This window comes from Idiotropiscis lumnitzeri, chromosome 11 (assembly GCF_059441095.1).
Source record: "Idiotropiscis lumnitzeri isolate Australia: NSW breed Sydney's pygmy pipehorse chromosome 11, RoL_Ilum_1.0, whole genome shotgun sequence".
Classification (NCBI taxonomy): domain Eukaryota; kingdom Metazoa; phylum Chordata; class Actinopteri; order Syngnathiformes; family Syngnathidae; genus Idiotropiscis; species Idiotropiscis lumnitzeri.
In genome coordinates this window covers 931,546-957,332 of record NC_142401.1, presented here as the reverse complement: position 1 = coordinate 957,332, position 25,787 = coordinate 931,546, and the positions used below count along the sequence as shown (strand labels likewise).

The 25,787-nt window shown below is 47.6% G+C and overlaps 1 protein-coding gene across 7 annotated transcripts in view; it reads right to left on the bottom strand.

Annotated features, from left to right (window-relative positions):
• Positions 1-11,859, bottom strand: part of celf4 (CUGBP, Elav-like family member 4) — a 56,842-nt gene extending 44,983 nt beyond the window's left edge. For 3 of the 7 annotated variants that reach the window (XM_088309200.1, XM_088309204.1, XM_088309202.1), the window contains exon 1: positions 11,055-11,855. In XM_088309200.1, coding sequence (XP_088165326.1) covers positions 11,055-11,364 — 310 coding nt within the window. In that variant the 5' untranslated portion in view covers positions 11,365-11,855. Of the gene's footprint in view, positions 1-4,942; positions 5,219-11,054 lie in introns of those variants that run through there. The other 4 variants (XM_088309201.1, XM_088309203.1, XM_088309206.1 and 1 more) reach the window with 3 other exon arrangements.
• Positions 11,860-25,787: the final 13,928 nt, after the last annotated feature.

The following is a 25,787-nucleotide window of genomic DNA, read 5'->3' as shown; positions in this document are numbered from 1 at the left end:
GCTCCATTGCTCCTTTTTGGACCCATTTGAAAAAGTTTGGACGCACTTGAAGAAAGTCATTGACGAAGCGCTCGACACGACGACGTCGGCGAGCTTCAATGCAAAACTGCCCCCGTGCTCATGTTACGACGGATCGCTTCAAACAAAATCTTCTCGATGCATGCAAATTCCGTCGAGGAACCTACGAGACGCTGGACTGGTTGCTAGGCAACAACCTCCCAAGGCAGCGTGAGAAGCCATCCTGAAGAAGAACAATTAGCACGCCGCTCGCAATTCGGTGTCCGCGCTTTCGAATAAGTCGGCGTGGCGCGAACGCCGACATCATTGAAGATCCAAATGATTTGCGCTTTGATTTCGCACAAATATTTCATGACAGCTTTGTAGCTCCGCATTCAGAGGAAACATTTCATGGCATGATCGCTGAGGATTCTCACCCGAATTTTGATGGGCTCACCCTTGAAAACACGCCGTCAAAATCCAGGCGGCCACATCGAAAACGGACGTCAGGAAGCAAACTCCCAGGGACAGAAAAAGCCCCTTGAAATGGTGCGCGTGAAGATAACAAGTGGCATCTCTCGCCCCGCTTCCCAGCGAGGCTGTCTCTAAGCTGTGCTAATCGATTGGCGAAGGAGGAAAAAGGGCGAGCTTTAATGTGTTGCATGTGAAGGATTTACTGGAGAGCAGAGCCTCTGAATCAATGGACTAGAAAATGCATCATTAGGACAGTGTCAAACACACACACACACACACACAGCGCCAAGCTACACTCATTCACTCTCACTTTCTCCTCTGGTGCTCGTCCAGCGAGAATCGGAAAACGAAAACACACCAAATGGGACTGGAGTATATGTGAGGTTCCGAGCGGCACGTTGTCAAGTCCAACAAAACACAACAAGGTCGCGCTTCAACATAAAGACTCTCCTGCACGTACACACAAACGCCTTCAAAGCAACGTGTGTGTGTGTCATAAATATCCAAGCTGGACACATTTTGTCAGGAAATGTTTGAGCAAGCCATTTTCATCTTTGCATGCTCGAAATAATTTGGAATACGTGGTTAAGGTGAAGTCGCCGCCTTGTCGCAAACCACTCAAGGGTTAAATCATTGGAAACGGACAAACTCATTCAAGTTATTTAGTATTTGCCACAGGAAGATTTTACTGATCACATCTCCCAAATAAATCATCTTCCGACTCCCCAGTGGGGAATAGAAAAGGACCAAAATAGCAAACACGCAACGTCGAACGTGAGACTTGGATCGCAAATGACTTTGGTTACACTTTTTGTACTTGTTGTTTAGCCAACAAGGGGACGCAAAACTGGTGACATTTGACAAATGTGACCAAATGAAAATCTGACGTGCGATGACGACATTTTCCGTCTCGAAGTTTTCTTGAAATGACTTTGCCGTTTGTGAAGCAAACCGGAAGCTCAGTTCGCGTTCAAGCGAGAAGATTTTTGGAGCGAGTGTGCAAAGGTTTGCATTTATTCTCAACTCAATTATTAAATTGCATGGCAGGAATGACTCCACTTCTTCAAATTCTTTTGATTACTTTTCAATGAATCACTGACGCGAGTGTGGTTTTATTCTGGAAAGTCATCCAAAGAGGAGATTTGCGATAGGACTCAAATGTTTGCCACGCAAAGCCGTTTTTGTCAATGTGCCTTCCAAGCCTCGATTTTTTTTTGAATGGCCCCAACTGTCCCATTCAAGAAACTGGTTCACAAAAATGATGACTCAGCAGCCACCTGGACTTGACACCTTCTCTCGTGCCATATTTTCTGCTCCCGCTCTGGCCTGATTCTGCTAAAATGCGATGATGATAGGTCAATTACGACTCAAAAATGTTATGATACCAAATCAGTTTGAAGAAAATCACATTTCATGACGGTCGACACGCCTCCTCCATCTCATGTGTAAAGTCCGAATAAAAAACACCGCCACAATGTCGCCGTGAACTTCAACAATATCATCTTATCGTTAGCTGCCAATAAAAACAACTTACGAGCATTCGACCCTTGAACTGTGTCGGTGTGCCGAGTAGGTTTCGACGCCACGGTATGTTGCTCTCCTCTATCAAATAATTTGGCCAATGTGACATTCACAGCCTAGCATGCTAAGCGAGCTGTGATTGTTCATGAAAATTACAGGCTTTATTTTCCTCACCGGAAAAAATCTGGCGCCGTGTTTTGGACGCAAGGCAGTTTCTGCCAGAAAAGCAAAAAAAAAAAAAATGAACGTAACAAACAAATTGTGAGGCAAACTCCCTCACTTGGAGGTCCTGAGCTGCAACAAACCCGTTTCGTTCGTGCCGCTTGCAAACAAAAACAAACTCCACTTTTGTTTTTCTTTCCAACTTAACATTAAAATGCTGGCCCAATTCGAGGCGACGGATGTGCGCGCGCTCTGTCGGCAACACGCGCGGAGGGTCGGGCCCGGGACTCAAAAGTGAATCTCTGACGTGTGAGGGAGAAGACAAAGTCTGGCGCACGAGAGCGCTTTCATGTCTCGTCCCCCGGGCGCAACACTTACAGGATAAACAGCGCCATTAATATTCTTCTGCGCGCCTCGCCCGTCTTCTCCTTCCCGTTTGGCCGTCCTATTATCCCGCCTCGGCGGACATCCCGTCCTGTCCCTGCCGTCCTCCTTGGCAACGCGCAAGATGGAGATGAGAGGACGCTGCGAACGCGAATCATGACACTTCCTGTTGTTGGAGGAAGAGACACGATGCCCTCGGGGTCCCCATTGATTCCGGAGATTTAATTGGGTTTATTAGCCAAGATGTTGGGCCCCGCGAGGAGGCTCCCAGAGGCCACCGGCTTCCTCGCCTCCCCTCGCCCCCCCCCCCCTCCCTCACCCATTCCCGCTCTTCCGAAGGAGAAATCCTGCGTAATTGTTTTCCCTCCATCTTCTGTGTCATTGTCAGATGGGTCCTGCGGGATTATTAGCAACCCCAGGTCCCTCAATAATTCATCCAGAGCTATTTATACACAGATGGAGAGTCCTCTAAAGTCTCCCCCAGTGAGCTTATCTGACGCAGAGACAGACAGAGCGAGAGAGCGAGAGCGAGAGAGCGAGAGCGAGAGAGCGAGAGCGAGAGCGAGAGCGAGAGAGCGAGAGGAACAAGGCTACAAAGGGAATGCAGGCGAGCGATAGACAGAGAGAAAATGGGAGTGACACACAAAGACAGTAAGAAGGATGGAGAGAGGCAATCACCAAAAAGAAATGCAAAGAGGAGCAAAGCGAGTGTGACAGTGAATAAAAGAGCACGAGCCAGCGACAGCAACAACGTTTTCGCTCGACACAATGACAACGTTTTCGCCGTTTCAAGGAGAAAGTCGGCCTTGCCAAAGTGAACAAAAGCGCCATCCCGGGAATAGCCCCCCCCCCTCGCAGAACACTTGAATGGATTTTCATCCCCCCCCCCCTTCTTTTTAACGCAATTAGGATGTTTGCAAAGCTAACATGGAGCAGTCGTCGCTCGCCATACCGGAAGGACACATCAAAGACATTCGGGCATTTCCATACCGAGAGAGTCAACGCGTTGCGACGTCCTCTTCGACGAAAGAGCAAAAATGGTCGGCGGACATTTCCTCAACTAAAAGTTTGATTCTGAACATGACGCAGCATCTTAAGTCTCTTCGAATCCAGCTCGGCGGAAGACGGTTTAAAAAAAAGTTTATTTTTTTGTCGTCCGAATATTTCTTCAATTTTTTAAGGCCAATATTTTGTTTTAACTTACAAAGAATTGTCGGCGTTGAGAGACACCATTTGCATTGGTACGACGAAAAGCAAGGACACTCCCAAATGAAGTTAAACAACAACAAACCGCACTCGTTCGAGAACGCCAAATGATGAGCGAGCGCGAGGAAACGAAGGCGCTAAAAACTGTCTGAAGGGGAGAAACCGTAAAAAAGAAACAAACGGGAGGACTTTTTCCGAGTCCGTTTCGACCGTCAGGCTGAGCTGGCGAGAAAGAAACTTCTCAACCCCAAAAGTTTGGATGACATGACTTTGTCATATTGTCGAACGTGCAGTCGCATCTTCGTTATCTTGTGGAACGTTCCGTCTGTTCGTTGATGGCGTCGTTTTTTTCAATTGGGGCACTTGTGCTAGTAATATTTTGAAACATGATGCTGGAGGCCATCTTTATCGTTTTTTCTTGTGGTGCTCGATGAGCGTGTGTATGCGTGCGTGTGTGTGTGTGTGTGTGTACATATTATTGATGAAAAAGCTGTAAAGGAATCTCTCTCTCCTTGGCTCTCTCCCTCACACACACACACACACACACACATTGTGCTCCAGGGGAAGCCATGTTTATCAAATAATGAATGTTCACAGAGTGATGTGGATGCAAACACACCCGCACACACCCCAAGCTCTCTTTCTCTCTATGTAGTGCATCCCATGAAATTGTTTGTGCACGAGCAGGATTCCCATCTCCTGTTGTGTGATTAAAGAAGGCGACTCATGGACTCTTTCCCGCCAGGAACGTTCACGGTGAAAAAGGAGGAGCTCTCAGAAAGCCATCAAATTGCAAATGTCCAACAATTTGCAGCTGGCTTCGCGTCCAGATGTTTCCCTGACTGAGTCGCGCCTTCCCGAAGCACTCGGAATGGTCAAGTACGAAGCCGGCTGAGCCCACTCGACGACCGAGCGAGTGAGCCCGCCGGAGGGGCGATGCGCGAATACCAGACCTCTTTTATTAGCATCCACATTTGCGCAATTTCCTTTCCTTTCGCGGCGACCCAACGCCAGCAAACCGGCACGGACAACACCAAGAAGACGTGAGCGGATGTCGTCGCAAACTGGCGGGAGATGATTCAGTCTGAGAATGACGACGACGACGACGACGAAGATGCAATTTCATTCATGAATCCATTCTTGCCAAAGTCAAGATGACAAAAGTTGCCCGAAAAATGAGAAAAGTGTGTGACTTAACGGGTTTCGTAGGATGGTCTGAGAGCAGCGGGGTCTAAATTCATCTGTCGTCCAAAGAAGGTCATTCTCCTTTGTCGGCCGATGATGGCCAGCAAGTGTGGCGCTTAAATCTGGCAAAAGTCGCCCCATAAATTACAGCAGAGGTCAGAGAGGTCGCAGCCTGGCACCGACGTGGGCCAGAAGCCATCAATCAGCCGTGGCCAGCGAGGCCAGCGAGGGCCGCATCTGTCTCTGGGACTCCCTCAATCTTTTAACTCCTCCCCCTCCCCTCACAGAATTTCCCGCCTCTGTGGTTTGGGCTGCACCTCTTTTCTCAACAGCCGGGCTTTCTTTTCCACCGTCTGCCGTTTGATATTCCGGCTTTTGTGCCCCCCCCCCCCCCCCCTCGTGGCCCCCCTCCATGGATCTCCCTCAACCTCTTTCACGCATTCGCTTACATCACCCAGTTTCGACATCTCCCTCTGGTTGGAGCGTGGTGGTTTTACGCGCTCTTGCACCATCTCCGTCTTTTGCTCTCCAAGCGGCACAAAAGGATGATGTTCCGTCCCTGAATGGGATGCCAGGATGGTCGGAATCATCGTATCGCATCTGAGAAATGACACATTTTTGAAGGCCAATGGCACAGTTGTGAAACAGAACATTTAGAAAAAAAAAAAAAAAAAGAAGCTCTTCTGGCTACCCGCTAAACATCCCCCATTTCTTGCGAGCAAATTAACAGTTGCGATGAAAGGAAAGATTTTGAAATGCTAACGGCAGACGTTCTCGGCGAAAGAGAAGTCATATTTTAAATGAAGGATGCTGACTGTGGGAGTCCAAATTTGCAACGTGTAGGACAGACCATAAAAAGCAAGGCGATTTTGAGAAGAAGCCGATCCGTTTCTGGCAACGGCCACCTCGTTACGTTCTTTATCAGAAAAAAAAAAATGGTCAATGACGGACTGCAGACTGAACATGCCATTTGGCCATTTGGGCTTCCATCGTACTCGTTTACGTGCGCATTTACTTTTGTCTCGATGTCCAGAATTGACCCGAACTGGAACGCCCCGTCTCTGAAGGCATCCGCAGGTTTCATCAGAAGCTCATTTCAAATCCAAACCCTCCAAAACTTGCGCACGATTTATAATCCAACTACAATTTTCCAAATCTTGCTTTTGAATTATTGAGCGGGATCTTTGGAAAGCCTGAACCTTCATCCCCACCTTCCTCTTACAAGTCAACGTGGTGCATTTTTAATTGGAGCCATGAAAAAAGCATGAAGGACGACGGTGAGGAAGGAGACGAAATCCGTGAGTCGCAAAAATCGGACGGCTTTTGCATTTCATAGCCACAGAGGATCAAAGATACAAACTGGAAATCCAAACAGAGCCATCAAAAATTCTGGGCTGGCAGGTCACACGTGCACGGAGATCACCGACTTGGCAAAAAAAAAAGTTGTGTTCGGTCCAAAAATAATTGTGTGCCAAAGGATAAAAAGAGGAACAAAAAAAAAAAAAGAGTGGCCTGCATTAGCTAAAGTTGCAAACAAAAAAGTGACCCGTGGGCCAGAAAGTCCAACTGGAATGCGCGCTGGACGTGAATGATGGGCCACCGACACGATTAGCGGTGAGAAAATGAAGCTCTATTTTTCATCCGAGTGCTGCGTCATGCTGCTCTTCGCTCATGCAAAGCTTCTGCAGTGCAGCAAAAGCTCGATTCACGCGCATCGTGAGCGCTCCATCGGCGCTTGCACGTTAAATATTCAGATTACGATGAAACCGAGACAGACACAATCCAGCGGCGCTCTTTAAATGGCCAGCCTGCACAATTCCATTGTCGGCGGATAATCACACACACACATTTGGAGCGGAAACATATCAACAGATGACATGAGAAATGTGCTGGGGGGGGGGGGGGGGGTCTATAACGCCATAAACACACGTACGCACACAGCGACACCTAACATAATATTTGGTCTTGGACAACCTGACGAATGTCGTAAGAAAATGATGGCCGTGAGATAAGGAACGACACGACGACCATGTTGGGATCGTTCCAAAGAAGTTTTGGAGAATCGTATTCAACAACTAACAGCACATTAAATAGCACGTTTTCACCGTCATGCTGCTTCTCCGCATGAGATCATTCGCAGATATTTGCAATACCAAACGTTTTTTTTTTTTATTCCATCTCCAAAAACATTGAAGGGAATCATCGAACGCAACAATCGGAAAGCAGAACTGGCAACCATCTGGAATACGAAAGGCCAAATGTGGATGAAGCACTGATTTCATTTTAAAAGCGCTCGGGGCTGTTGCGTGAGCAGAAAAAAAAGTAGAACATTTGCACACCAGGCTCTATAAAACTAATAAACCAGAAAAAAAAATCCCAATCTATCGGCATCTGCTCTTCTCCACAGGTCAGAGGCGCCGTCCGCCAAGAGTCGTGCCTTTGCCAAGTGGCGACATGAAGTCGACACTGCGCCATCCCTCAACTCGTAACGGCAAATGTTTTCTGTGGGGCCATGAAAAGACGTCGCGACTTCTCAAACAGCCGCACTTCAAAAAGCGCCTTCATTCGACCTCAACAGCATCAATCGAAATCCTTGTGACAATTCTGAAATAATCGAAGCTACGTTTGTTCCCTTTGCTTACCGCGACATCAATAGCGTGGCATGCTAATGACATGACGCCATGCCACCCGCCGATTTATTTCGTTTCAAAGACGAATGCAGTGCTAAATGATCGCAGAACATCAACATGACTTTTTTTTTTTCAGTGAAAATTGAACATCGACCGATTGGGCCAAATCGTCTGGAATGTTGCGCAATATCCATTTTCACACTTCACTGCAACGATGACGGACGACTGAGCCTCTTCTCTTCCTTACAAATTAGCATAGCTGGATTTCCGTTTCCTGCTCCACCCCTTGTGAGCCGTTCCACGGTGTGCCTGGTGAGAGGCGGGTGGCGCTAGTGGCCGAGTGTACTTTGGTAAGGAGCGACGTCCTCTGTGACACATGTTGCAGCCTTGCAAACTAAAACACCCAAATTGATCGGGATGCATCTTGAGAGGAACGCGACACAACGTGGAGTCTGAGCGGGCATTGTAAGAGAAGCTGAGTGGAGTATTCTGGGAGGAGTCCACACACACACGCACACACATTCTTGTATTTGTTACCTTTTAAAGACCACCCATAAAATGCCTACTTTCCAGGACCACCCTTTCTAAACATCACAGGAACAAATGAAAGGCATCCTTGAACTTGGAAAAAAATCTATTTCAATTGTATCACAATATAACCTAAGATTTTGCCTTTTTAAGACTACCCAAAAAAGTTAAAGTCGACTGCAGAGAGGAAGCATATAAGAGACACACTCGCGCACACACACACACACACACACACACACACACGAGACACAGGAGATAGAGAAAGATCCCACAGAGAGGATGATGCAACCGGAGTGAAATGTTTTCGTCCGGAACGCATGCTGCATTAACGTAGACCTGCAGGACAAACACACACACACACACACACATCCACGTGCAGAGTTTTTGTTGGAAGGCAAATTTGGTTGTCTCCCCCCTCCCTTTCTGCAGATCATCTAATTGCCTGCAATAAAACACAGCATGAGTCTTTCATGTTTTTGGCGTCAGGACTTTCTGGTTTTACCAAACATGATCCGTTGTGAGTCTTCTTCTCTGATATTCCGCTAAAAGAGGCTCAAATCTCAGAATATCCAAAATTAATGCAATTCCCTTTTTGAGCACTTTTTTTTTTTGCAGTCTAAATAAGACAACTGTCATGATTTACACAAAATAAGGCCGTCGCATTTAGCAACTACTGTTTGACTTTTTTTTCTCCAGAGCAAACCAACTGCGCCACTTTGTTTCCACGTGTCACCAGGTCAACAACGATCTGAAAGGCCCAAAATAATGACGCCTTAACAGCTCCACTCTCAGGCTTTGCAAGCCGGCTGACGGACAGCAGTTGTTCATCTATTAGAACATCTTTCAAACCAGCCCACGATCGAAAAACAAACTTACTGACAGTCGTGTTTACGAGGAAAAACAAAATGTGATGACGAGACTCGACTGTCGACTTTCAGAACGCCGGTCTGGCGTCACCGCAACTCATCGACGGGACATTTTATTTTTGCATCCAATCTTTTTTGGAAAGGTTCCATCCCGACGTTCTCTTGTTGAGCGCTAACCTCTGTGTGCTAACGGCGTGTCTCCGAGCCGCTGCGCTCGCTCGCTCGGCGCTCAGCATTATAAATGGCCTCTATTAGCATGGCTCGCTCGCAGAGGGGAGAGAAAAATTAAATCATTGCGAGAACGGAGGCCTGCACTGGTGTCCCAGCGTCCACTCCCAGACTCTGCAGACCTCTGTCGCTTGCCCCCCCCCCCTCTCCGCCCCCGCTCCCCCCTCCCAGCCCTCTGTTCCAAGGGGACAGAATCCTAAAGACTAGATTACCAGTGATACATGGAGTCATTATCGGCGAGGGTTATGGCAACGGAATCGCAGGCACAGCTGACAATGGCTATAATAGGGGCCTCTTTCTTCCGAGGCGGCATTACCATCGGGAAGGCGGCTTGTTGATACTGTAGAACAGGATAAGCAACATTTAGTACCTGCGCTCGAGCAGAAAATAAAATAAAAATGGCTGTGGATCAGTGAGCTGAAACGGAGCTCATTTCTTTTTAAAAAAGGGCCTTCGTGTGGAGTTCAACAATATCCCGACTATGTTAGCGAGGACAACCAGGGTCTTTCCTCAGTTTTGGTTTTTGGTGAACGTCGTTGGAAACACGTGACAGACTTAAGACAACGAGGGAACGAGAGACGAGGGAGGGCGATGACATCGGTAAATAATAGTTGAGCGTGTTCAGGGCATTTCCAAAAAAAAATCTGCAAATGCATTTCATCCACAACAAAGTGATTTGTCAAAAGTCAATATGTCATACTTGGAGGCTAAAATAAATGTAAATGTTGGTCATGTGACTATTCGTGACATTTGCTCCTCCTATGGAAAGTGGCTGCAAGGTGTGAGCAGGCAACGTGAGTGAGTCAGGCACGAGCTGGAGCCTCCGGCAGGTTCAAATATGAGCGCGGCGGGAAAGAGGGCCGTAGATCGCAGTGAGGAGACACTTCTTAGAATCAGCTTGCATGGTGAGCCAGGCCGAGCCTTCTGGGGCCACCGGTGATTAACTGGCCAACGGGGGGTCCACTACAGCTGGGCTATTAATAAAATAGAACACCCCCCAACCCCCTCAATGCAAACTGTCCTCCTCTGTCTCTTTTGTTCTCGTGAGCCTCGACGGACTCTCTGAAATCAGTTAGATGTATTTATTCAACATGAAACACCGAAAGGTTCACACGACAGTTTTAAAGCGGCTTCGACAAAGTGATGTTTGTTTTTCTTCCTAATGTACTTTGCTCCCCTGGGAGATGTCCTGCAGGTACAGTGGATCAATTACTGACCTGTTATTAAATGGTGATTTGCCTTCCCTCGAGAGAGGAAAATGAAGTACGAGTGGGAAGTAGCCTCATTCCTGTTGCACCTAAACAACGACTGGCGCTGAATATTGCACCTCAAAGGCCACGTCCAACCATTTGGACACATTTGACATTATTTCAAGAGCCATGAAGTGACATCAAGCTCATTAAGGAATCCAGGTGCTATTTCATTGCAATAACAATAATTTTAAAAAGTTTTAAAAGGGATGAAAACAAAAATAACACGTGTACAGCACACAATTAATGATGGACTAACTACTTGAATGGCACACGCGAGCACATGCACGCACGCGCACGCAAACTATGCAAAGTGCTGCGGGCTATCAAACAGCCTCCAGCTATGGCAACATGAAAAACGTGAGCTTAATGGCCTGGATTTTGCCAAGTGAATGAAAGCACGTTTACAACCGCCGGACTGCGCGTGCACGCAATACAAAAGCCGTCAACACGCGCGCGCGCACGCTCGCTGTCGTGACTCCCGTTTTGTGCCACTCTTTATGCCGTGATGTTAGCATTTCGGAGCTTCCCTAAAGTCATTCCGTCCGCTTGTGACACGTCACCGTGACTCGAGTGGCGCTCCAACAACGCGTGGCAGATTTCGGGACGGGAGCGTCACCCACCTTTGTGCATGCCCGTGAAGCGGTCCTTGAGCACCGTGAGCTCGTAGATCTTGCCAAACTCCTCGAAGAGGGGCCGCAGGTCCTTCTCGTCCAGGTTGCGGGGGATCTGCCCGATGAAGAGTTTGATGGCATCGTGGTCTTTCATGGGGATGGTGGCCGGGCAGCCCGCCGAGCTGTGGTTGTGGCTTAATCCGTTCACTAGCCCGTTGGTGCTGGCGGAGACCACCCCGACCCCGACCCCGATCCCGACGCCGACGCCGACGCCGTGCACCGCGGCCACGTCCACCTGCCCGTTGGTTAAAGTTGCCATCGTCGTTCGGAGCGGCCAGCGAGTGGAAGGGCGGCTTGCAACAGCGGCAGATGGCGACGAATGAAAAGGCAAGGTGCAAGCAAGTCTGGCTCAAAATTGGCGTCCGAAAGCGAGCCGCGCCACAGTCCTATCGAAGCCAATATTTACATGGATGGCAAAACACATGCGGCGCGTGCGGCCAAGTCGCATAGCACAAACGAAACGAAACGCGTGACGCCGTTTTGGTCCCGATGGAAGCTTTGGATTCCTTACGCTTAAGTCCTACTCACAAAGTCGTTCATTGATATAATAAAAGCGAGGAAACAGAGAGAGAGAGAGAAGAGGGAGGAAGGGAGGGAGAGAGAGAGAGAGAGAGAGAGAGAGAGAGAGAGAGAGAGAGAGAGAGAGAGAGAGAGAGAGGGAGAGAGAGACTAAGCGTGTTCGCTGCCTATTTACACCCACGTTCCCTCGTCCCAGCTTCTTGGCAGCCTTTTCTCTCTCGTTTTCTTTTTTTTTTTTTGCATTCGAGTCGCTATGGGTGTCTTCTCGGTTTAAACGAGCAGGACCGTCTCAATCTCGGCCACAGAGGCGGGGAGGTTTCAGTAAGCAAAACTCGCTGCAAACTTGGCTCGCGTCAAACGCAGCTTCTGAGCTCCCCCCCTATTTTCTTCCGAGAAGACCGAATGGTACGTTCCATCGAGGCGAGGGGGTCTATAAATAGAGAAATATAGAGGAAAACGCTCCTTTGTGCTTCTGTTCATGCAAGCAAGTGGAAAAAAAAAAGACACAATCACGAGAATATGACCTGCTCACTCATGTTGCATCACTTCCACAGAAAAATGTGGACTGTTGGTGTTTTCAATCTCATTTTCATTCTGCCGGCGTCGGGAACTCCGGACAGCTCCGTGGTGCTGAAACTGACATCAGAGAAAGCTTTTCTTTTCACATTTGCTATTATATCTCTGCGTGCCATTCGTCGCTCACAAGAGCTGAGCGTGGCCACGCCAAAGTGTCATTTCTGAATCGTTGTGCACAGGATGCAGCAGCTCCCACCAAAGAGAAAGTCTGTGAGCACCGCCGAGTGGCGTTCGGAGGCGGCACAGAAGCGTGGCTCGGAATACCATGTCAGGCACACCTAATTCACGTTCATTTAAGGCATTACAGCGCAAATAAGCACAGCAAATTGACAGACAGCTAAAAATCTCCGATGCATTTGTGTTAATGCTTTACGAAGAGAAATGAAGCAATAACTGGAGACGAACGAGTGAAATGCGCAATATGGACAACCGATTACGAGTGGATGAGCAAATGCGAACAGAAAGCCACGTCCGACAAGAACATTAATTCACAAGCACTCAGCATACACGGATGAACGGCATAGATTATTTTGGAAACGCTGAACGTAAGTGCACGTCTGTATCACACAAACTACAATCACAACAATGAAATTGTTAAGTGAACAAACACCTGAGACGTCCAATAGAAAATGCACATTTTGATTTCTTGGAGATCATCGTGTGACAATTCAATATTTGATGTGTTCTGTGCGATGCAAGGCCCAGTTGCATTCAAATACTGAAAAACAATGTGCATCTATTTAATCACGTGATCAAAGTGCTGACGGCAAATATGACATCACAGTGGGCGGGGCCTCATCTCGATAATATTTTGTCCGATCAAATGCGATGCAATATATAAAACAGCAACACAAAACTTGCACATTACAAACAGATCAGCCAAAATTGACACCCACAAAAAAGCTACTGTTGCAATTTGGAAGGAAATGAACATTGTGCCGTTGTATATTTAAAAAAATGTTGCACGTCACATCCAAAAGCCGACATTGGACGATGAAGATGAAATACGTCGGCTGCATATTTATGAGAGGTGCGCTGTGCCGTCATTGTTGAATTCTGAGCAAAGTGAACCTTCAGAACGTTCTTTCGATCACGGCAGGCCCCGCCCCCTCCCTTCTTTCTCGACACATTAGTCAAGCATTATAGAACAAAAGCCATCCACGAGGTGCCTCTCTCACCGATTTCCTTTCTGCTCTTCCGCCAGTTAAATGGCCCGGTAATGTCATCTCGTTTTCACGGCATGAGCGGGCCCCGGCGGGGCGGGGGGGGATTGGGAACTTTGCTTTCTTTGGCATGACACTGTGCTCTGCTCTCCAAGTTTTCCCTCGGGGCCGCCGACTGGCCGCCACTCGTGCCCGACTTAGCGTTGGCAACATTTGACGTACGATGCGGCGTCATGGGAGGACGACTCGTTTGAACGATGATGACGCACAAAGCGTTTGCTCACAGAACCAATTTGGAAAATTGACACAGAAATCACCGCACAAAGATTTTGAGATGGATGAAGAAATAGCTGAAAAATTAAAATAGGTTCTTGAACGTCTTCCTGCAATCCAAAACATGCAAATGCGATAATACAGAAATTTTCCAGCGGTCGGTCAGTCTGATTGCGGTGTGCGACACCTCAGCTGCAGTCCCAAATTGTATACATTTTTTTTTTCATACGGAACTCTATGGGGGGAAAAAAATGCCTCCGATGCCAAATACGAAGCTGTGTCGAAAAAAGCAACAAAAATGTTTTTGTGGTTCAATCAAAAAAAAAAAAAAAATGCAGGATGGCATATCATATGCAGGGCCTGAGATCTCTGTCCACTCCTCAAGTGTTCTGTCCACGGTGCTGCCACAAAGAGGCCAAGTTCCTCTGTCCGTGGTTCTGAAATAATGGCAATTTCAACGGTTCTGTCCGTGGTTCTGGAACGAACACGCTGTTCAGCTATCGCGGTTCTGGAACAACACTGGCGTGCTTTGCGCTGTCCACGGTGCTGAATTTAGCCGCACAAGACTTTTCCGGGCCAGAATCAATGTTATCAAATAATGAGTTGGTTCCAATGGTCATCTAGTTTCACGACAAGGGGAAACGGTTACAAAATGTATCGACATAACACGTAAAATACAACCACGACAAGAGTTACTCTCTTGATAGTGGCCACGAAAAATAATTTGTGCATTCGAAAACAGCTCGGAGACTGAATATTGCATTTTTTAATTTCCTGAGATGGTTTTTTGCAGGGTCACGTGGAAATATCTTCATTAGAATTTCTTTCAACGTTTCAATAACTCGTTAAAGCTTTTTGCAATGATTCCTAAAGTGTTGTTTCAGCAAATACGTGGACCCAATGTGTCTCTTTATTTTAATACGCTGGCAATGAAATCTGTAATTAGTAAAATACTTAAAGAACATTTTTGGGAAGAGGAGGGAAGGAAGAAGAGTCAAGTGTCATCGGTTGACACACAAGAAGAGCTAAAAATTAAATCTCAACATTTTATGCTCGTTTTTTTTTTTTTTTTACTAAAACAAGCAACAGTTGAGGTCAGCGCAATATGGAGAGAATGTTCCGGATCTTCTTTAAGGAAAGCTTGCAGACTTTTTTTTCCTGGGAAGCTCATCGTGCGACGCAATGAGCTGCGTCTGTGTGAGAGCGCCGACGCATCGGAAACAGATTAGTGCGCTGACATTTGATAAGGGTGGGCGTCCGCGCTTGCGCCGAGCCGAGCGAGCGAGCGAGCGCCTCTCCTTCGCGGACTTGCTGGCCCCGCTCTCGACAAACGGCAGCTTCTGTGCAACGTTGCCCCGACGTCGAGTCACGCAAGCAAACATGCGCGGGCCACAAAAGAGAGAAAAAGGGACAGCTAATTAGCCTAATTAGGCTGCAGGTCCTTTTGTGCGTCCTGCAGCATGTCACGAGCCAAGCGGCCTCTCGCACACGTCTGACAAGGAAGAAAAAAAAAAGGCTGCCGTCTAAATCAAGAAAGCCATTTCCACGAGAACAGATCAATTCCACAGAGAGATCGCAAGGTGAGCTGACCTCTGACCCCTGGCTTTGTTGGCGCACACTGATGATACTCGGAGGGCTCGACCCGGTTGTCAGGGTGATGCGACACCTCCATTCCAGAGAGGCGGCCATTTTGAGGCCAGAGAGTGCGACTCCGAGGAGACATTAATTGCTGCCGGGAGGGAAGGCGACAACATCTGCTTCTCTGCCAGATGTGCCCCTGCCAGCGTAAGCTTGAAGCCTGCCAACCCATATTTTTACGCTTATTTTTTTGAATGTGTGGTTGAAACTGGCTTTTGAGCTCTAAAATGTCGGAGGACTCCGATCTTAAAAGGGTAGCGTTGAATTTGTCGGATCCGATTTATTTTTGCAAATTAAATTTTCAGTCCGATGTCCTTCGGTTTGGACGGGAACGTTTCTCGCAGTCCATCTTTGCTCGCGCATTGCAAGAAGTGTCGAAACGACTTTTGGTGCAGCGGCGAGTACCTTGGCCTCCATCGCGTGCTTCTCTTTTGCGGCGGCTTGCCAGAAGTCTCAGCTCCATCGCGCAACGTTGCGCTTTCTCCAACCTCGGCTTGCTTTGCCACCCCGAGAGGCGGCGGCGGCAAACACGCCATCATCCGATATGGCCGCCAACCTCGACTTTCGCACTCAACATCCACCGCCGCGTTTCCTGCGCAAACAATTCAACGTCCATTTAATTCCCGTGACCAAGCGACCAACGAAGAGTAAATATTCGATCAAAACGACCCACACTCGTGGCCTCGAATGTCGGCTGTTGGAATGCCGCCAAAATTGGATTGGAGTTGGCGAGCTTCGCGGCAGGATTGAGCAACCAACATCAGTTGAGGAAGCGCAGTTTTAGCGTTAGTGTTCAGGACAACGGCGAGCACGAAGGAGCGCATTTTTGTTCACACGCGCAAACGAAAATGCGTGGTTGCGCTTCAAGTCGGATTAGCATGAAAATGTTTCGCGACGAGTTTGAGAAAGCGGCGAATACCAGATGAGAACGCGGGCGAGGGAGGGCGCTCCGTGCGCTCGTCTTCCTCCCTGACAGACAATGTAAATAGCACAACAGCAATCTTCCCCGTCTGACCCCTCATTTGTTTCCAGCGCGCTTCTCTGAGCCACATATGCTCCCACGATTCTTTACTCAGCGGGACAAATTCAACAGCGTGTTTGAAAAAGACACATAGCGAGTGAAGAAAATCCATCAGGCAACAAGTTTGAACGAGGCTGGAGCACAAAAGGCGCTTCGTGGCTGCAGCTTGGCTCAGGTAAGGAAAAGGTCATTCATAATGAAAAGCGTGCCGAAAAGGTTCGAGGTTTTCAAACAGCGCGCCGCACCGGCTTCCTCGCAGCTTCTTCACCGTCACCTCTTTTGTCAGGCAAAATGTGAGGCGCCGCTTCATTCTGCTTCTGTCGTGGGATGAGAGGGAAATGTGATTCATTCACGCGCCGATCAAGTGTGATGGCTCGCCGCTCATATTTGCCGTCATCGTGTGAGCGTGTCATGAAATGTAACGCCGTCCAAAAAACGGACACCGAAGTTGAGAAAAAAAAAATGCCTGAGCCACCTGAAGCGTTTCGCAACACACAGGCGCATATTAAAGAAGCGTTGTGAAGAAGTAAGCATTTGTGCGGAAGGAAGGAGAATCACCGACAAGTGAGAACTTTCAAAAGGCATTCAGGAAGGTTTGTCGTATTGCGAGAACAAAAAAAAAAAAAAAATGCACTCATATTTTGCAGAACTTGGTCTTCTCATTCATTCAGGTGCCTTCAAGACGCTGGATTGTTGCTCATAACTTCTCTGGATTCTTGTGGAGGACTCCTGGAGGACGTGGGGGGGGTCATGCTGTGTGCTTGTGAGCACCACATGGTTGCCTCCAGGGAAGCGTTTGATTGGATAAGGGTGCCGGATGCCGGATGCCGTCGCCTATCTGCGGACTCGCCTTTAATCTGGATATCGTAAACCCGAAGGGAAAGACACATCAGGGGCCCGCTTCACAATCGCCTTTTCTCGCCTCCTTTCTAACTCATTCATTTACAAGACAAATGCAAAACCACATCCAAAGAAAAAAAAAAAGACTTTTCAATAAAGTCAAAAATGGCTGCAAAGGATTTGAAAGGAGAAAATACTCACATTGAGATTTTGTTTTTGTAAAGGGCTGTGGTGAATACACATTTGTGTGTGTGCACGCACAGCAGTGCAGCCCAATGGCCACAGGTGTGTGAGGCCAGCGTGGCCGTGCGACCTCTCCCTTTATGGCGGCACGTCATGTCACGCAGAAGCCGAGACTGAGACAACACTTCCCGGGGTGCATCGATCTCCTCGCGCGTCTCAAACACAAAAGCGACGCACCTGCCTGCGAGCGCAGCCGTGACACAAAGCCTGCAGGGGAACAGATGTCTCCGAAGCGTGCGCTGGAATTGATGCTTCCGTTCCCATTCATTTAGAAAAATCTCCATTTCTTGCAGATACATGTGGAAATTCCACTCATCAATCTTGTTTCGTGAGGGACGGAAATATGCTGACGTGAAATGTGCCATGTCATTCTGACGATTATTCATCTGCTACTCTTTGTAAAAATATCTGAACTGTGAAACGGACTTCAATAGAAAGTGGGAAAAAAAAAATAAATAAATAAATAAAAAAAAAAGGCTGAATCCGAATGGGATCAGTCTTGACGTAAATGCGAAGCGACGTCGTCGTTTGCGCACTTTAAAATGGCCGCTTCTTCGCCAAGCTCGTCTGCAAAACGAGAACTTGTTTTCAAGTCCTGAAGAGTCGTTTTTGTCTGCGTTAATAAAAGCGTGAAAACAATTGCGAATGCTGTGAGAAAGAGATGAACGAACGCCATCTTGATAAATCCCAAGGTGACGACATCGATAAACGAGGCGCAGCACGTTAGCGGCGGATCGGAAATGATCACGTCACAGGTGAACGGAGATTTTCACTCAAAATGACAAAAAAATAAATAAAATTTTCACTCAAAATTATTTCACTCAAAATGACAAAAAAAAAAAAAAATTTTCACTCAAAATGATTTCACTCAAAATGACAAAAAAAAAAAAAAGTCCCCACGTAAACGCGGGTCGCTTCTAATGAGATGAACTTTCTTGAAATTTCAAACTCAACTGACTTTGGATTGATCCGCTTCGTGTCACCTTCTCATGTCATCACAATCATTGAGTCAACGTGCCCCGATCAAGCTCATTAGGCGTCGGCAAATTAACATTGCGTTTGCGTTCATAATTCAAGGGAAAGTCAAAAATGAGGCAAGCTAATGCAGTCGTCAACAAAACATCATTAGCTAAGTGGAAAGGTGTCACACGCAACGTGGACGCGTCTTTACATTCGTCTCAATCACGCTTGCTAAATGAAGTGAAACCAGCGCAGCGCGGGGGTTCGCTCACAAATGACACCCATGACCTTCATCGGCGAGGTAAACAGACAAATTGTGGCAAGGACGAGGTCGTCTCGCCCGTCCGTCCGCGTCCCGCACAGGAAATTAAGACGCATCTTCGAGGTGAACGCTCACAGACAAACGAAACAAAAAGCAAAAGGGGAGGATTTGCCGGACGCTCTCGGAACAAACGCAATCGCAAGCAACGGGAACAAATTCAACAGTCTCAAACTTGGCTTTGAAATCGGATCGGCAAATCGGTGCCGTTGTGGGATCCAACTTCTTTCATCTTCGGCAGCCGGCTCGAGCGAAGGAAAACAGTCGTCCGAGCGTTTGTTACGTCTCGGCGAGCTCGATCAAGTCGTATTTGATGGGATTGTATTTCCAATGTCGCCTCGATCACCCGAAGGAACGGGAAGATTGCGCCTGAAGCTTTCACGCCGCTTCAAGAAAAATGTTTTCGGGTCGAGCCATCGAGCTCCATTTTGATAAAAGAAGTCCTCGGCGGCTTTCGTCGGCTGCTCCGTAACCAAAGTTCACAGTCAAGATTTCGACGTGAAAAAGTTGATTGGCACTTCTCTTGTTGCAAGAACAAAGTTTGAGGCCGACCGGAAACGAAAACGAAGGCGGGCCTTCAAAGAACATTCAAAACAACTTGTCGGTTAAATTGTAAGAATTGATCCAAATGTGAGAAAGCACTTGGAAGATTGATGAACACAATTGTGAACACATCTTTGTAGTCGCAGTCGCACACACGCAAAAGCGGCCGCGGTGGACAAACGGACAGCAGGACAGCGCCTGCATGGAAGATAAGATTCCAGAGTGGCTTTTGCTGCGGGCGACGGTCCGCAGCGCACGACGAGCCGGCGGCCCGGGGGCGGAGGGAGGAGCAAAAAGGAGGTGGCAGGAGAAAAGATGCAAGGGTGGCACCGAGTGGCGATGGCGTTATCAAACCGGTCCAGGGGACACTGTGGGAATAACATGGCACGCTGCAATTGTGACGTTCAGGTAGCAAAAAAAAAAAATCAATTGCGACGAGGGCAGGAACATTTACAAAAACACACCGACTTGTTTGGAGGCCGGCAGAAAATATGCATGCTTTCCCAAAATAAGATCGTCTGGCTGTTGTCAGTGAGAAGTGAAGATTATCATCCTTGCTTTGTTCTCGATGCGTCAAATGAATTCCTGCAGTCGGAAATATTGTGTAATATTCCAAATTAAAATCTTCTGAATTCAATCCTTTCCCGCTAAGTCGTCACGTGGCAACGCCGAAGGAGCGCTTCGTCTGCCAAGCACATGGCCCGAAACAAATTAGCCCGTTTGTCTGAGGGGGGGGAATCGTAATCAGGCGTCAAGAGGTGGAGGCCCTTGAAGATTAATTGGAAATGGGCCCCCAGTAAATGTCGATGGCAATCAAGACTTTGCGCGCCTCGGATTGACTCCATACACAAATCCTTGCGCCTCGGATAACCTTTGGCATCGCTCCCGAAAGCTCGCCGTTGCAACAAAAACAAAATCAAATAAAAACAAAACTTGGCTTACAAGCGGCTGATGAGTAGCGGGTCGGAACGCGTTTCTTCTCATTATTTTGACGCTCGAAACCTTCCTTTGGGATATTCATGCATTGTTGTCAATCAGCTGAAGGGGGCGTGGCACAGCTCAAAGAAATCGCTTCCCCTCCCCCGCCCCGATTGGCCGGCAATTTTGTGGCCGCGACACGGCAAAGATCACGTCCATCTTTCTGGACGCACACGAAGCGTGGTCGCTTTTTTTTTTTCTATTGACCAATTTTTGATTAGTTGAATATACTTTTCACGTTTTTTTTTCATTTCGATAGGGAAAATGTTGAGCTTAGTTTGGTGAAGAACCGTGGCTCCAACTCGAGTTTCCAGCCACATATTTTATCTGCACGCATCCGACAGGTTGAAAGAAACATTTGAACGCGCTTGCAGCGGCTCGGCGGACGTCTGCCGTTATTCTTCCTTCCGACTTTTGGATTTTCGGCCGCCCAAATCCACTGCGACGGTGAATGGAAGCGTGACGGGTCACCTGGCTCGGATGGCGGCGCCAAAGCGGCACCGTCGCGACAAACGCTATCAATATATCGAGCGCGTGTCAAAAAGCGGCAAAACACATTATCTGACAGCAGCCTCGTCACACATCATCTCAACGGCGCATTTAATTCCGCGGCCGTTCCCCCGAAGGCCCGCAAATTTCTGTTAGCCAGGCAGAAAACATCCACTCGAGACGATTAGACGCCTCAAGTGACGGCGCGCACAAAAGTCAACTGAGCATCCGGGCGAGATGACTAACGAAGAGGGAGTGACAGAGGAGGAGACGAGGAGCTTCTTCGATGATTTCATCGATGCGGCGGCGCTTGATCGAGCCCAAAAACCTCGCGCAACGAAGGCTTTCGTTCACTCATGTCAAAACAATTCCATGGGAAAAAGAATTACTGGCCAAAAAAAAAACAAAGTGCATGCGCATCAACTGCCTGGAAATGCATCAAGTGCACCGTGAAGAAATGCGGCATAAAAAAACGTTCGACCGTCATTTTCTTTCAATTCAAGTTTTTTTTTCAAGTTAATGACTTTAAAGCACATTTTAGTTAACAGAAAAAAAAATCTGTCTTTCAATGAATAAATTCTAAGAAAACAAAAAGCACTTGGCAACATGTTACGTTTCCAGCACGCAAAAGTCACCCGCTTTTGCGGAGAACTGAACTTTTGTTTCCAAATTTTTCAGGAAGCCGTCTGGCTCGTGTTGATGAGAAAGAATCCATTCAGATATGAACCAACACCCGCCGAAAGGGAATTTCCACTTTCGGCATGACAATCACCGCAAGCAGAAAGTCCCTGCAAAGCTAAACGTTTATTAATGGACTTGTCAGAGCCCAGACCTAAATCCAATTGAAAATCTGTGACTCCCACTTGCAATCAGATCAATTTGGAGTGGGCCAAAGAAGCGCAAAGACTGAATGTCATCATTAAAACAAAACCACGGATTTGTTTGGAGGGGTGTGCACATTTATGCAACTTTCTTCTTCTTATGCTCTTTGTGTCTTTTCTGCACAGTTTTCATGGCAGATTCATTCGATAGCTTTCGGTTGAGCTCATTCATTTATTTATTTTTTCTTTCCTTCTGAATATAAGAAAACAAAGTCGGACCGCACCCGAAACGCTCAAAACTCAATTGAAAAGCGGCTCGTCAACAAAGAACGAATTTTTCCTTTGACAGTCCAGATGGAGCTTCACCGTCCGCTTTGTGAGGCGGCGCCAGCAACATCTGCATTTTGGAAACGCTGCCAGATATATTATGAGGAGAACTGGAGCAGAACCGCTCTCTGGCGATGCACCGCGGACATTATGCAAATAGCAAAAGAGAACATATTAGCCAGACTATCGGCGACCCTCAGAGACGCTTCCACCAAATTGTCTCCGAAGCTCAGCGAGAGCCGCCACTGAGCTGTGAGATGAGCCAAAAGAAATCGGGGTGACATCGCCGACGTCTCGACGGGAACGGCTCTTTGCCACTTTCTCAAACATTTGCGTTTGCGTCACATTATTTCGAGCGCCGCGACGACCAACGGTTGTGAATAACGGCGAGCGGTTCATCGGAACGGCGGCTCTAATGTGCCGTTCCACTTGACGCGCGTTCAAACGAGCATGGGAGCACAAGTCACAATGTTGACGCCGGCATCTATTTGTTTTTGGAAGAGGCTTTGCTTCCTCCTGCACGCCATTACGCCGCCGCTAATGATATACGATTGTCATCGCGCCGCTAATTGGGCCTCTGTGATCGCGCCTAATGGCTTTAGCCGGGAATTATTGACACAAAGATGTGGGCTGACGTGCTACAGGTAGGTGAATAAATAAATAAACAAGCCCCCCCCATCCCTCCCTCCGATGCGAGGATCGTCAATCTTGGCAAGTGCCTCCGGAGCAAGCCAGTCAGTTAACATTTTGGAAAAAGGCTGGCCATTAATAATAAAGGCATATTAACATAAGTTAATTCTGCTGCGGTGTGGGACTCGCTGGAACAGTTATTAAAGTCCAATTTGGCCCCATTAATAATGCATCCACCTTTGACTTTCTGATATCCAGATTATGTGGTATTACGCCGCCGATACATTATTTATAAAGCACTTTCAATTGGGGACCTTGATGACTTCTAATTGGTTGATGGTGGCGCCATTAAGTCATCCCTGATGAGACTTGTCAATCAAGGTGTACCCCGTCCACCTCACTTTCCAACACGCACGCGCACACACAGCAGCGTGCCAAGCGTTCACAGCGTGGGACAGCACCACGGGGCTTCATCCAAAAGCCCCAAATGGGGGAAGGGGTGCTTTGACTCGTCCGTCCGTCCGTCACAAGCATTTGAAGTGTCACAGAAAAAAAGTTCATGGCTCCGCCACTTTGCTGAATGACACGGGAGAGCGCTTGTCATCCTTTCATCGTCTCAGCGGCCATCAGACCGACAGACAGACGACAGGGGGAGGGGATGCACTCCGGAGCGTGCGGCAGGCACGCGAGTTCAAGCCCAACAAATGTTGGCGCATATCGAAGCACGTTTGGGAGCCAAACAACAAAGCTTTCAACTTTTGTGATGACGCATGATGATGCGTACAAACGGCGAGGACCGACTCTCATGTCCCTCACAGCGTCAGGCGTTTCCAATCAAGCCCCCCAAAAAAAAAAAAATAAATAAAAACCTCATTGTGTCCGTCGTGAAAAGCAAGCTCATAAAAACGTGACGCCATTCGAAGACGGAGGGAAGAAGACAATCCTGGAACCGAGGCCGCCGTCAGACAAGCTCGCCATCGTTAGCACGCCAAACTTGATTTCATTTTTTCAACTTGAGCTCACATGCAAAGGCAATTGGGGTCTAAAAAAAGGGACCTCATGTTGGATTTGGCAAGTGGCGCCGGCCACGAGCAGCGGCGGCGGCGGCGGACGGAGATTCGCTTGCTTTGTTAACAAGCGAGGACCTCGACTTTGAAAATGCAATACGTGCAAATGATCCTCGTTTGGGAATTGCAGAAAATCACATTCCAAAACACAAAAATGAAATCAATTCAAACGTATCCATTTTCTTGCCGACTGTCGTTCCATCTTCGAAGAAACCTTCAGTCAGTCAAAAAATTGCAAAGGAAGGACAAATCATTTTGCACAATGTGGAAGCTTTTCTTTAACGATTGTTTGTCTTTTGATTTGTGTGCTAATTTCCATGAAGAAAAGCACTTTGTGAAATGCGCTCTACAAATAAATAGCTTCTACTTTTTGTCACAATTATTTTTCGTCCGGTGAAGAGAACCGATTTTTCATTGTGACGTGAGCGCACGTTTCGACGAGCAGGTGTTCCGGTCCGAGTGGGTCACTGGAATTGGTCCGCAACTGACAAATTGCGGCCGAGTCGTTTGGCGTTTGGCCGGCCGAAAATTCAGCCCGATGGGTGAGATGAAATTTTGTTTTTTTGGGACTAAAATTGCCCAGATGAGACCACTTGCGGTTGCCGATGCACAAATCCAAACATTCGAAGGCACGGATGATGAAATGGATTTTGTCATTTCTCATGTTTAATCCATCCCTAATAGTTGGTTGTGGTCCGATTGGCGGCCCTCTGATCAAATGTTGGCATCAATATTCATATGCGCTGAATATTCATGTCCACCCTCGGCCATCGCGATGCCCGCTAGGCTGCGCTTGTAATTGGCAATCTTTTGCCGTCGCTTGACAGTCGCGACGAGTCATTTCCTTGCATTGAAATGTGCGCAGCTTGTCAACTTTCCACTTCATTACAGGTCAAGCAATAGACTCATTTCTCTCAGGCGCGTCGCTCCCATAATTGTTTTCCACCTCTCCTTTCATAGGCAATTTGCGTTTGCTTCCTTGCCCGATGTAAAAGAGACAGAAGAAGGCGAGATGAAAATGCTCCTGCTTTTCACTTCCACTCACAACTTGACACACGGAACGCAAAAAGGAAGATGATTTTGTTTTTTCTTCCTTTTTTGAGGCATAGGCGACGCTCTGTTGTAACCGAGCTGAGAAAATGATGTCGTACGACAAAATATAAAAACTGGCTCTGGCCTATAAGACCGTGTGACGGAATTTACTACTGCAGAAAACTCTCTAAAACTGATGAAAGTTGTGATGAATGGAATTATTGTAGAGAAAATAAAGAAGCTGTGCCAATGTTCACGGACCGGACGCCATCACCGTCGTGTATGATGCGTAAAACATCAAAAATATGGACTTGAAGTAATCCGAGTCATGTCAGGAAACCAACATTTACGCGTTAACGTTCGTTAGTGTCCTCGTCTTCTTTCACATTAATTATGTCACTCAAGTGCACGTACAAAAAAAAAAAAAGCAAACTAAAAGCAGCGCACAGCATTTTACTTTTGACTTTGACTTGATGGTCACTGTGAGGGCCGGTCAGAAACTGTCGGCGGGCCGGATGTGGCCCCCGGGCCATACTTTGCTTAGCACGGCTCTAAAAAATTTGGATGAAATTAAAGTGAGTGAAAAGACTAAATCTGGTCTAATTGCAGCGCCTTGCAGAAATGTTTATGAAGTTACAAAGCGGCAGCGAGATTTGCTAAGCAAGCAAGTTTTGACTAATCAGTGCACACTTTTTTCTTTCGGCTTTATCACGCCACTACATATTTGAAGTCCTTTGATGTTTTCTTCAAGCGCTTTTGTCATCGCCAAAAACTTTTCCTTCTGTGAGCAGCGACTTCTCGATGCCAACTGGCAACTGCAAGCTCGTTTCAAGCTCGTGAATCATTTTTGCAAATTCAGAAATTGCGGCGGCGGCGACAAACGCTGCTGTTCCGTTTTTGTTGTCGAGCAAGCAGAGCGACGGCGAGCACGTTTCCGTGCGGGAAGGAGGAGGAGCCGCCCGGCTCCAGTGCAGCGCGGCCGACATTACGGCGGATTGCATCAGCAACACGCGTTTAACGGCGGCGGGCCTCCGAAAGCAAAGCCGGCAAAAGAGAAAACACGGCCGTGCAACCTTCTCGGCGCATTTGAAAAGATTCCCCTCGCTGGAAGCGGCAGCAGGATTTCATGTTGTGGGATTGCAGCGTTACTCTTCCGGTTGCATAAAGTGTGGCGAGCAAAACTCAATTTTCAAAAGCGTTTGATGTGCAAGATGCGCATTCCTTTTCGAAATATTCACGCGCG